At 42.5% G+C, this 12,988-nt stretch overlaps 1 protein-coding gene across 1 annotated transcript in view; it reads right to left on the reverse strand.

Moving 5' to 3' along the window:
* Positions 1-12,988, reverse strand: part of LOC142968070 (collagen alpha-1(XII) chain-like) — a 52,431-nt gene that overhangs the window by 37,383 nt on the left and 2,060 nt on the right. Inside the window, exons 2-13 of the mRNA XM_076107801.1 lie at positions 11,224-11,340; positions 10,970-11,113; positions 10,346-10,399; positions 8,856-9,119; positions 8,518-8,682; positions 8,101-8,274; positions 7,634-7,924; positions 6,920-7,522; positions 5,999-6,277; positions 5,629-5,904; positions 5,252-5,524; positions 259-528 (exon numbers count right to left, since the gene is read on the reverse strand). Coding sequence (XP_075963916.1) covers positions 259-528; positions 5,252-5,524; positions 5,629-5,904; positions 5,999-6,277; positions 6,920-7,522; positions 7,634-7,924; positions 8,101-8,274; positions 8,518-8,682; positions 8,856-9,119; positions 10,346-10,399; positions 10,970-11,113; positions 11,224-11,340 — 2,910 coding nt within the window. The remainder of the gene's footprint in view (positions 1-258; positions 529-5,251; positions 5,525-5,628; positions 5,905-5,998; positions 6,278-6,919; positions 7,523-7,633; positions 7,925-8,100; positions 8,275-8,517; positions 8,683-8,855; positions 9,120-10,345; positions 10,400-10,969; positions 11,114-11,223; positions 11,341-12,988) is intronic.

A 12,988-nucleotide genomic window follows, 5' to 3' on the forward strand; every position in this document is an offset into this window, starting at 1 on the left:
GCCAAACTACAGGCATATAAAACGTTAAAGCTTAACATGTGTGCAACTGTCCCTTTGGAGTCATAGAGTGTTTATCGCTTCTATGTTCATAGAGTTAAATCACACTTACCTTGGCTTCACACCTTCTAGCTTATCCCAAGACAGGACTAGCATTGGAAAAATACCAAGAAAAGGAAAGAAACAAAAAAAGAAGGGAGCCGAAGTATGAAAAACGGAGAGAAGCGAAGGATAAGGGAATAAGTGTATGGTGGAACTTACTATCTGTGGTTTCGTCTCCAACTAATGGCTGACCCTCTCCACGGTCATAGCCAGCAAACACAGAGACCTGATAACGTGTCTCTGGGGTGAGGCCCTCAAGGACTGTGGCTATGGTGTCTCCTGGTATCGTCTTTTCCCCAGCCTCTTCCGTGAAGAGAGACTTCCACACGATCCGGTACTGACGAACGTTGCCGGGGGCCGCGGCCCAAGACACAGCAAAACTGGTGTCAGTGACGTCTTTGGTCACCAAGTCTCTGGGTGAACCAAGCTCTGTGGATTAATGAAGAGGAAAAGCATTAGAAATGATGGATATGGAAACGGAAAATAAGTAGCACTACAGCTTTACTTTTGTTTACCTGAAGAATTTCCTCAGGTTTTTCTTTGATTTGAGTTGCTCCGATGCACAATAATTGAACTAAGATGGTAGCGTTAGTGCTAAAGTACAAAAAAGCTTTAGAGATCTTTATCTTTTCCAGGTGGGGTTGATTTCTAATGGAGGTTTATAGAGGTTTGAGGAAGTGGGCGAGACACGAAATGGAGAAAACTAAGAACCCCAGCGACAAAAAAATCCCTCATTTGTTTCTACTTTAACCCCCGAGGATCTGTTTGAACAACCTGATTTTCTCCCTTCATAATCAGAGAGAACTGGAAAAATCTCTGCAAAACTAATCATAAATCACATATCCTCAGCGCCTCTCCTGGCTGCACTTTAAAGTTTCCATCGAAACAGAGGAAACCCGATCCGCAAAAGTGTGTTTGCTACTATTGCAGATGTTGCGCTCTCCTTTTCTCCCCTTCACTCACTTTTCTTGAGAGACCATTGTGAAAGGATAAATGCACAAAATTAGAGTTGAGGGAAATTTGTGGTGGTTTTTCGTGATGGGCGGCCAGCAAATGCTTGGCTTAGAGGGATACCCATGTTGAGATGGACAAATACTCTGGCGGCCCATATACAGGAGCTTCATCTGCCGCAGGAGGATACGCTGCCACGCATAGCCTCCCACACAACCTCCGGGATCCTGATCCTGAATCAAGGCCCTAAGCCCCTACATGCCAGCACCTAATGACAATGTAATCACAGGCAGAGCGGTGTAGCTGGGTGGTCTTTCTCAAACCTGATTCTTCAAACCTCACCAAATGAGGTTCAACAAAAAAGCCAAATGCAGAATGAGATGCAAAGGAAGTGCAATGCATAATAATTCTGAAAAACCACCCTTCGAGTCCTTCTCAGCATCCATCTATTTCTGAATTGGAAACTGATCTGAACAGAAATAACAACAGCGGCACCGCCTGCCAAGCACAGCAATCGGCACCTTGAGAGTGAAGGCCAGATATGAAGAGTAATGGCCACAAACTAATGAAGAGTTCCAGATTTTGGAGGACCATGAAAACACCGTGGCCACTTATAACTACCCGGATCATTCCATCAAAAGGGTTATCCTTGCCAAAGGCAAAGGAATAAACGTGACTGACTTTTCCAGCTTTGTGTGAATCGAGGGCGAAAGGATCACAAGATAATGACTTCTGCAGACAGTGGCTCACTTTTCATCAGTACTTGAAGACAAGCTAAAGAGAAGGGGCCACTCCTAGGAGCAAAGCCCACATACATGAAACACATGGTCGACAGACCTAGCAAAAGCTTCGGTTTGCATGTAATATATGCATTTACACAATATCACTGTATCAGTTGACATTTTTTAAATTTGATGTTTGGTTACAGTTTACATTTTTCAATCTAGCTTCGTGGTTGTTAAATAGAAGCATTACAGAGGCTAATGTATTTAAATAGAGATGTGTATACAAGCAATACAATAACAATACAATATAATTTCATGCTAACAAAGACCTTCTATTTACTCTCCTCCCCACTAAACTGCACTCCACCCTTCAAGGAGAATGATACTCTCAAATTACAACCTTGGACAGGACCAGATCAAACAAACATGTTCACATTACAGCCTCACCCAAATCTCTAGAAAACCACATATGACACAGCTGAAGATCATCTAAGAGATTTCCTGCAGGGCATGTGCTGACATAACCCTCACATCTGCAGCCAAAGCTGTCTAAAGCTTGAAAATATAAACAACGGCAAATCAAAAACGCCCGCAGGCAAACAAAATGCACAGGAAACACTGCGAGCACTGAAAATGATCCTAATGATTTTACATGGCTGTTGGATCCCTCACCCCATTTGACCACTGTATATCTTTATTCACAACCTTGGATCCTAATTCTTACTTACACAGTCTTAGTATTCACTGTAAACTCCTCCAAAATCACTGCAGGAAATACATCGTTCCCTCAAAGTGCCATCTCAGCACTGGCATCCCGCTTCCAACTTTCCTTATTTTATTGCTCTTGGTTCACTGAGACATACATCTGAGCCGCAAAGCTGAAGCCTTCAGTGTCTGTGTGCCAAGGTTGCCTGTCTCTGGTCTATTACTTCAAAGGACCTTTAGAGTGATGGGGAAAAACAGTCTAGCGGTACCACTGAAAGAGCCTGGCACTGCCTAAACTCTCCCAAAGGCGTCAGTTTAAGAGGAAATCAAACCAAGATGCTACAGTTTCACCTGCTGTTGTGCTGTTGTCCAAGTTAAAGATTGTAAAAATAATTCCCTCTGGCACACATGAAAACATTTGCTGTGTTATGCAAGTCGTTAATTATTTCCGGAGTTGGTACAATGGCTGCTTCAGGGCCTTCACCGTTTTGGGCTCTCAAATTACAGGCTGAGCTTTTTATCCACTCTGAGTCATTCTGGCTCACATTTTGAAGAACCCTTTTTATTTTACTCATCCTCGCCCCGTCTCTGCCTGTCTATTGCCCCTCTCTGGAAGAAGAAGAACACACAGTTCTCCTTGTGACCAGACAGACAGTTCACACAGCTTTCAAGGTCCTCTTAAGTTACGTCTTCCACATGCTGGATAAAACTCCCTCTTCTTAAGTAAATATTTTATTCATGTTTGTGTCCACATTTGGAATGTTCATCTAAGCATTCGCTATGACACCTTCTCTGTCCTCTTTCTGAGTCATTTCAGGATGTTTAAATTCTGTCCTACTCAAGGCTTCTGTATTGGCTAACATCCACCGTTAGCCACAAGGGATGGCTTTGTGCAAGCCACTTTCTTCCAGGTCTCGCCTACATGGACTTCACAGAGAGGGTCACTCAAAGTGAGTGGCACTCAAAACAATGAGATCAGTGTGGAGGCCTCCTGACGTCATGGCAGTGTAATAGTGCTGGCTAAACAAAGTGCTTTGTCATGAAACTTTTTCCTTGTGGGGGTGTATGGTTGATGACAGCACAGATTTGACATGTGGAAACTAACTCTATAATCAAAACCAAACCCTTTGGTCAATGTGGAAACAGGGGAAAACACAGCAAAACAAACATTTCTTTAGAAGTCTTGCACTCACCAAAATGTACACGAACATGCATTATTACAGATATTAAATAATAGTTGAAAAACATCAGTAATAGGACACAGTGTGAGCCAAAGTCCTCCAACACAACCTAGTGCCCAGATCCATGTGGTTTGCAGTAGATGTTAAAAATAGGAACACGCCCGGCACTGATGACCTCAGTGCTCCCAGGAGTGTAAGGAGGCGACATCAAGGAACAAGAACTCCACTCTTACGATTATGATGAATAGAATAGCTTTGATGTGTCCATGGGCTCAAACTGATTTCCAAGAGGAATCCATTTCAGGTTGAGCTACGCATGGACACGATTATTGACAGACATAAGCTGCTGTTTTCATCTTGGCACACAAAAGGTTGAATAAAGAAAGGTAACTGTTTTTGTTTTGCTGCTCTCTGATCCTCAAATGATCTTCATTCTAATGCACAGGCTACCAAAGACCATTCCATACAGTACAGCATAGAGGGGCTAACTCACCAATATAGTCATATACATGGCCAGTTAAGCCCTTTTCATTTCATACACAGTTTACTGGTTTAGCAGCCATAAACTGAACTGACTGGAAGCCAGAGATATTCTCCTCTGTGGGATACAGTACCTTGATTGTTGTTTTGTCCCACCAGAGCTAGGACTTCCCCCCCATCTCTCTCAAAAGAGATCTTTTTGATTTCCTTTCCTGTGGTGTGACACTACAACAATGTCTCTTCCCACTCTGTGTGAAACCAATAGAAGACCTGCCCCCTGTTGTGTGTTCTACACTGCCTTTAAACAGCTAAAGACGAGAAAAAGATCCTCAAACACAGATCTGTCTCATTGCTTTTAGTTAAAGTATGAAGACCAATGGCAGGTGTACTGAACAATAAAGAATTCCACATAAAAAATTATAACAATAAAAAAAAAAATAATAAAAATATAAAAAAATAATAACAATATCAATTATCAAATGTCCTCCATATGTCTTTTACACCACTGTAAAAAAAATAACTTCTTCGTCTCAGACAGGCCAAGATGTATAGGTACTACCAGCAGGCATATGGCTGTCAAAGTCTGTTCCAAACCATTTCATAAATTCTCTAGGTTTACAAGCGTCACACACCCATTTCCATCTCACTGCCTCAGTCTATGCCAAACAAATCACAACATGTGCCACATTCCTGTCTTTTAGCCTCTAACCATGGCCCATATACTCAACCAACCTTGCAAAATAAAAACCCAACTTCCTTAATTTTTATGTGAAAAAGTATGTGAAAAAATACCAGATGGTACATTTTAGGAGGAACTTGGAAGGAGACAACTGACCTAATTTCAGTAGTTTTACATCATGCAGGATCTCATAATGTTAACAAAGTATAAAAATCAATTAAATACAATAAATACGGATGCCTAAATCTCAGAGTTTGCTTGCAAAAGAAGCTGAACACAATATTTAATTTGTCCCCTCAGCAGTACCCACCTGCTGAGCCCACAGCCACAACGCATGCTTCACATTTCTGTCACACACTGGCGATAGAAATAGTCCAACCATGCTTCAAAGGTTTCAAATTAGGCATGAACAATGTGATGTTCTCCCTTACCTTCTAAGGTGGTTCCTGTGCCCAGGAGAGGATCACCCAAACCAGAAGAGTAGCGAGCACTAACAAACAGCTCATATTCAGTGGATGGTTGGAGGTTCTTCAGCACAGCCTGGGTAGTATCTCCCTTGACTGATATCTCCTTTCTGTCACCGCCCTCGGAAGGTTTGAAGGCAATGCGGTACTGAAGAACATTTCCTGGAGCAGCCTGCCATGCCAGTTTCATTGTAGATATGGTCTCGTCAAAGACGCGAAGGTCACGAGGAGAGCCACGGACTGAAAGCCAACAAAAATGGATCAGACACTTATTCATATCCATTGTGCAGAAACACAAGTTTCACAGAGCTGTTTGCCAAAAACACGTAGTTTTTCTGACTCACCTTCTTTGGTGGTTCCATCTACTTGCATCTCGTCTCCTACGCCTGTGGCATACTCAGCAGACACAGACACACGGTAGGTGGTTATGGGGAAAAGCTCTTCGAGGATTATGGTAGTCTCTGGTCCAAGGGTTTGGGCCTCCAGTGTTTCCCCAGCACCACTCAGTGGGACATAGGACAGGCGATATCTGATCACCGGACCTGGAGCAGCTTGCCATGACACCCTGAAGCTGTTGGTTGTCTCCTCTGTAACTCGTAGGTTTCGTACAGTGCCTTTCTCTGAAAAGGAAAGAAAATTTTAGATTCTAAATATTCTCATTTTGATGACTATTGCAGTGGTACATTGCGTAAGGTCCGACTAAATCTCTCGTACCATCTAGAGTGGTCTCTTCACCAGACAAAGCGAAACTGTCTCCTCTCTCATACTGAGCAAAGACGTTGACCTCGTAAGCGGTGATGGGGGATAGATGAGGCAGAACGACTGTGGTGGTATCACTAGGCACTGCCATGGAAATGTAGTCTCCAGTGACATCTGCAGCCTTGCGGAAACGCACCAGGTAACCCATAACTTTGGTAGTAGGAGCTATCCAGGTGGTACGGAAGCTTCTGGAGGTAATCTCGGAAAACACCAAGTCACTGGGTGGAAGCAGACCTGAAAATAAAAAGTTACTTGTTCTGTCAATAAAAGGCAGAGCACAGGCCCTAATCATGTAAACGTTTCAAATTAGTAGTACCATTATCATATTATACCATAAATTTGTGAGATTTATCAGTCTCCTGTGGCTATATTTTATTTCTTCCTGCTCTCTGCCCATGCCTTGGCCATGGACATTACCTTCAATTACTGACAGCAATGAAATGCAATGCATTGTTGTAACCTTGCTCAGCTAACAACCCACCCCAGCTCAGAGATTTAAGAGAGTTTTGAATCAAAATTATGGTCAAGGCGAAATAGCACTGTAGTTCCAGTCACTGTAATGTTTTCAAAGAGTTGGTCAAATGGTGTGATAGAGCTCATTCAAGAAGCATGTGTTTGGCTTTGTGGTATGTTTATTGGCAGGTAATGGTCGAGTGAGTTAATTAAATTATACCTTTGCCTTGCCTTGCAGCAATTTACCATATTATACTGCTGTGTTTCACTTGTTCTTGATTGCATTGGCTATTTGCCATTATACCAACTCCTGAAGACCTGGCCAACTGACATTAGTCAGATGGCCAAGAAGTTATGGGCATATTATGTGGCTGCACTCCTTATCATAGTTATTGGGTTTAGATATTCTATCCTCTGACTTACTTTTCTTTTGGATGTTGAGCAGCTCCTGTTCAATCCTCAGACAGATGGACTGAGTCAGCTCCTTGGAGATCCTCTGGAAGGCATCAAAGTCCTCCACCTGATAGACGTGAGTGTCTGATGGTTGATTGGCAATGGCCTCGAGCTCTGACCTCACTGCATCCTTCACACCAACGGCAAAGATCTCCACATCATTATTCCTCAGGCCGGTTGCTGCAACCTTAAAGGAGTCTGATGACTTTCCATCTGTGATCAGGACCATGACGCGAGGGACATTCTGTCTCGCTCCACGGGCAGGGATGAAGATCTTTTCCTTGACATAGGTCATAGCCTTGCCAGTGTTAGTGGAGCCTCCACGGTAGGGGAAAGTGCGCACAGCTTTGACAACAGCATTAATGTCATGGTGGGTGTTGAGGGCAAACTCAGTGTGTGGATCGCGACTGTACTGGACCAAGCTAATCTGAACCTTGTTGGGTCCAATGTCAAAAGAAGTGACCAGAACCTCCAAGAAGGCACGGACTTTGGCAAAGTTTTGTAATCCAATACTGTACGAGCCGTCAACCAGTATGACCACATCAGCCTGCACATCCACTCCCAGAGAGCACTCTGCCAAGAGACAAAACATGATGGGTCACTGAAAGGCTTTATATGGTGAGGGACTTTGAGTATATCTGAGAATAGTCAAGGAAAGATGACATGCCCAACAAAATGTATTACCTGTTGACACTTTGACAGGCTGGGTCTTCCCCATTTCTGTGGTGGGTTCACTGGGAGTCAGACCTTTGAGGGCATAGAGGCTGATCTCATACTCGGTCTCCGGGGAAAGGTCACGGACATTGATGGACGTCTGCTTGGGCCCAATGTAGAGCTCTTGGCGTTTCATTCCAGGTAGCATGGGGTTAAGGGTGAGCTTGTAGCCTGTGATATCACCCGGTGAGGCATCCCATGTCACCCTCATTGATTTAGATGCCATTTCTGTGACCTGCAGGTTAGAGGCTGGATCCACCACTGGGGGGAAAATGCAGGAAATGTATTATTACGTGAACTTTCAAGATGTATTCAGCATCATAATGTCTGCTTGGCTGTGTGTTTACAATGACAGTACTTCCTTTAAGGACAGTTTTGTGTCAAAGCCATAGAGCTCAATGTAATGAAACACATTTGATTAAGATCTTTTTACTTACTTTCTTCCCCGCTGACCAGTGAGCCGAGTTGCTCATCAACACCAGAGCACACCTCTGTGATGATCTTTTTCTGTACTTCTTGGATCATTTCGAAGTTGGGAACATTGTACACATGTGTATTGTGAGGTGTGGAGGCTATTTCTCTTAGCTCATCCTCATCTGCTCCTTTGATACCTGAGGTGGAAAATGTGAACAACATCAACTCATATGTTCTCCACCCAGTGGCTGCATTGCAGATGTGGTAGACTGTTGACGGTTTTAGAGTATTGCGCATGTTGAACACATTAAAAGTACTTGACTTTAACCAAGTAAAATATGGATATGAACAATCAATGGAAAATCAAATGGTTTCCAAGAACAGGCAGACTTTTACATGGGAGAGCACTATTCAACAAAACACTGAATAATAAACCATACCTAGGACAAATATTTCCACTCCAATGTTCCTAAGCCTTTTAGCATACTCCTCCACTGGGTCCTGGGATTTTCCATCAGTGATGATCATGGCTACCTTAGGAAAACCTTTCCTGGATCCAGATGCCTCCGTAAAGATGTTTTGCAGCAGGTAGTCTATGGCATCACCTTAAGACAGAAATATGCGTTCATTTTTAGCTTTAATGTAATATTCCGATTTGCAGGGCAGTTAAAATCCCCAACAGCCATGCAAACCCATGGTGGCTCAATTAACGCAGAGTACAAATCTACAAATGAACACCTTAATATCTCTGTTCCTCCTTCTGTCATAAACACCTTACCTGTCATTGTATTTCCCCCTTTGTATGGCAGGGAGTTGATGGCTTGGAGCAGGTCTCCTCTTCTGTTGTAACGGGTGAGAGGGAACTCTGTGCGGGTGTCTGTACTGTACTGAACCACGGCCACACGGGTCTTTTCCTGGCCAATGTCGAAGGCCCCTGCCAGGGCGGCGATGAAACTACGGATGTGCTTAAAGTTTTCTCTGCCCACACTCCATGAGCCGTCCACCAGAAAAACCAAATCTGCTAATGCACTGACCGAACACTCTGGGGAAAGAGAGTGGAGAAATAAGAGTGAGTCAGGAAAAGGACCATTAAACAATTATGGAGCAGATTATGGTTGTGCCAGATAAGGAAAAGTTTAAGTTTTACTACTGTTTAATGAAAACTTGAAATGCAGAAAGAGCACATCATTTATGTCTCAAATTAAACCAATTTCCAAGCCAGAAATGTGCCAATAAAGGTACGGCAGAAACAGCTTGGCCTTGAAACAATATTTTTTGCACTGGACCATTTCTTCCCCTGTCTGTCTAAATAAAATAAAAGCCTTGACAGTTAGTTGGATGGCTCAAAGATATGCATTCTGACATCAAAGGAAATATCAGCCAGTGCCAAACAGTGGGCTGGTATAGTCATTCCAGCAGACAGAGGCAAAAATTAGACTTTTTAGACTAAACATCTAGCAGAGGTTCCATCAGCAATGTTCACTTTTATACTTTTTTAAATCCTACGGGGCATTAAATCATCCATGAAATTCTCTGGAACATTTTAAGATGACTCTCATGGAATAATTTGCAGGGTTTATGTGGATGAACTTTAATCCTCATTTCCCCTAGGTCTCATTGACTATAAATTATATTCCTCACATCTCATAAGCCCCCTTCTTATAAGGGCATCATTTTTTTCTCAAAATTCCCTGACCTAATGCTGAAAATGATGGCATCAATGTGGGGTTTAGTCAAACAATGTGGGTGGTGGTGAAAGAATGTCTGAGAGCTTAACTGTGAATAGGGGTTTAGCAGAATCTGGAAGTGTGGGTATAGTTTCCAGACAAATCCACAGGTTGGAAATGAACAGACTGGTCTCACGAAATGAGCAGATGACAGTTTGACATCATTGTAAGAACTGCCACATCTTCTAACAGTTTAAGGGAAAGCACTTGCCTCCAGGTGGCACAATGAATACATCATTACTTGACAGCCCACTACTGCTCCCCCCCCCCCCCCCCCCCCCCCCAACTCAATGAGACAACACGTGTCTATAGCTTTAAGCCTCCCTTTCCTTTTTTCTTGATGTGCAGACTGGTTTCAATTATAGGAGCCGATGTGTGCCCTCCCAGTCCCCTGTCTGCTTACCCGCTCACAACCCTAACAGAAGGTAATATGTATGCCTGACCAAATTATTCCATGGGTAAAAAATATTTTGAAATGGGAAAAAACATGGAGAACAGGCACTGATCTGATTTTGGTTGACCAAACTGTAAACATACTCACTGATTGCATCTGACGGTGGCTTCTTGACTCGTCCAGTGGTGTTACTGGACTGGACTGAAACACAGGAAACACTCGGTGAGCACCGTACATTGCCTGCCTCGCTGTGTGATCTCGCACAGCAGAAAACGGCGAGCGAGTGAACACATCATAAAAGCTGGTGGACAGGATCCAAACCACATTCACACAAACACATGTCTTTATGCTGCATTAGCTATAAACAGCGAGCAAGAGTCAGTAAACACATGTGATTCCTCCATACTTTCCTTCGTCTTGTGGCTAGGTGAAAATACTACAAGGAAAAAGTTCCACTCTTAATATAAAAAGGGAAAAATCTATTTCTCTGACATATCACTTGCAGCCAAAAGGAGACAGTCTGCCTGTCTGGATGGTCTGATATTAGTGAAAAGTGTCATAATTTATTCTTAATGTCACACCAATGAAAATCTGCATTATACAATGGATGAGAAGACAATGGAATTTCTGGATATAAGTGTACCTTTTGTGCTTACAAAGCAGCATTACTGTAACATTATTGTAACATTATTGTAACAAAAATGTAACATTGAAGTTATGCATTTTTTTTCCAAACAATCTAAATTAGCTCGCTGGGAAAGATGCACTTACTGGTCAGTTGTCCAAAGATGGGAATGCTCTCCTCTGACCCATAATAGGAGTTTATGGACACCGAGTAGTCCAAGTCAGGAGTCAGATCAGTGATTGAGGTCATAGTGGCATATGCATCAAGAGTAAAGTCTCTGACTGGTTCATCTAGAAGAAGGATGTTTAACAGTAAATCAACTAATGTGTGTATAAACTGTGAGTATATACTGTTGGGTTCAGATCACGAATGCAATGTAAGTGCTGACTCCCATACTGACCTGCATCTGATACAACTTGTAGTCTGAAGCCCTCTATACTTGTCGAGGGTCTTGTCCATGACATTTCCACTGAGTTCTCATTTAGAATTTTAAATTGCAAGTCTCTGGGGGGTTCCACTGCAAATAAGAGGTGACACAATGTTAAATCACAACAAACACAAACAGATGTATAAATATGGTTATATTTATGATCAAATCAAATGAGGACATTTTTAATCAGGCATTCACATTGATCCCAACGACAAACACTTCATGACTGAAGTGGACTTGTTCGTTGTTGGGGACAGACACATGGCACTGACGTCCATTTGTGAGGGTGACGAGTAAACAACACGTGACAACATTGAAAAAGTGTGCGAAGCCATTTTGGAGTAAAATGGCGTTTGTTTGAGTTGCTCAACCAAGATGGCCAGCAAACTCAAGCACTGGCATACACGACTCCACACAAACTCGACCAAAGTGCAAACACCGAGTGAACCATCCAACACATGCTGAGTGCAGTCATTACAACGCATGCCCCGACAACACACTAAACTGCCTTTACGATGGAGTTGATCTTAGCATTACCAAAATACAACAGTCACTGATTATACAATGGAATCAAGGTTGCCATATAATTGTTGATGTAACTCTTGACAAAATTGAACACCATATGTTATATATACATTGTATATAAACATATTTCAAAGACGAAAAAGTGTTTATTTGGTTAAAACTCTTTACACGAGTGAGTGGCACACATCCATTGCAAACCTTTTAAAAAGAATACACAAATCGTCGCCGGAGACCCTTGTGTACTTTTTCATTGGCAGCATAATGCACGAGAAGGCATGAGAGACCAAAAATTACTCTAGACACTCAAAAGACTGTTCAGAAGGACCATAATAACTATAATAAATACATTTAGGAAAACATATACAGTGTGACAAGGCCACACGCCTTTACATCGAGCTGACTTGATCACAGCGTCATGCATCATGTAAATGAGAAAGTTGTTTGGCTCAACAACTTTGACTGACTGGATGGTAGTTTCCATGTACAGTTGGGACCACACAGACAGAGATGACAAACGTATTTTAAAATGATATTCATTTTTACAGCTTCTAGGCTAACCAGTCGAGGAAGAGAGATAGTGTTAGTGAGCAAAAGTGTGCTATCATTTAGTACGTGTCATTTACATGCATAACAGTTAGAGCCGGATCTAAAAGTACCAAATTCATGTTTTTTTTAACCAAGTTACCCACTGCCGATTAAAAAGTATCCTATGGTTAGTTTTCAATGTGTGTCTTAATCATTCATTAGCAAACGATCTTAACAAAATTCTTGTTTCATGCAACACGGCTCGAAAACATATTTTATGAAAAGATCTTCATAGTGACACAATGGCAGAAGACAGAAGAGAGGACATGATGAATTTTGTTAATTTTGTGAAAAAATGAAAGATGTTACTGAGGTGAGCATGACGTCATCTGCACTGATATGTAGCGCTTAGCCATGCCCTACGTTACTCACAGTGGTAGCATACCACGATGGGGGTGATGTAAGGTAAGTGAGCATGCTTTCGACTGGAAGGCATGAGCAAAGAGCTCCGCCATGTAGGTTCATGCTAGCTGTAAAGTAGAATAAGAGTGCCATGGGAGGCCAGAATATCATTGTAAAATACACTTTATGGAGGAAGCCATAGCTCGGGACACACCGTATGCACAGGCAGATGACAAACAGGAGCCCACCAAATAGTTAAAAACTGGGATTGGAGGATCACCAA

This window comes from Anarhichas minor, unplaced genomic scaffold, assembly GCF_050575085.1.
Source record: "Anarhichas minor isolate MPS153535 unplaced genomic scaffold, ASM5057508v1 ptg000040l, whole genome shotgun sequence".
NCBI lineage: Eukaryota > Metazoa > Chordata > Actinopteri > Perciformes > Anarhichadidae > Anarhichas > Anarhichas minor.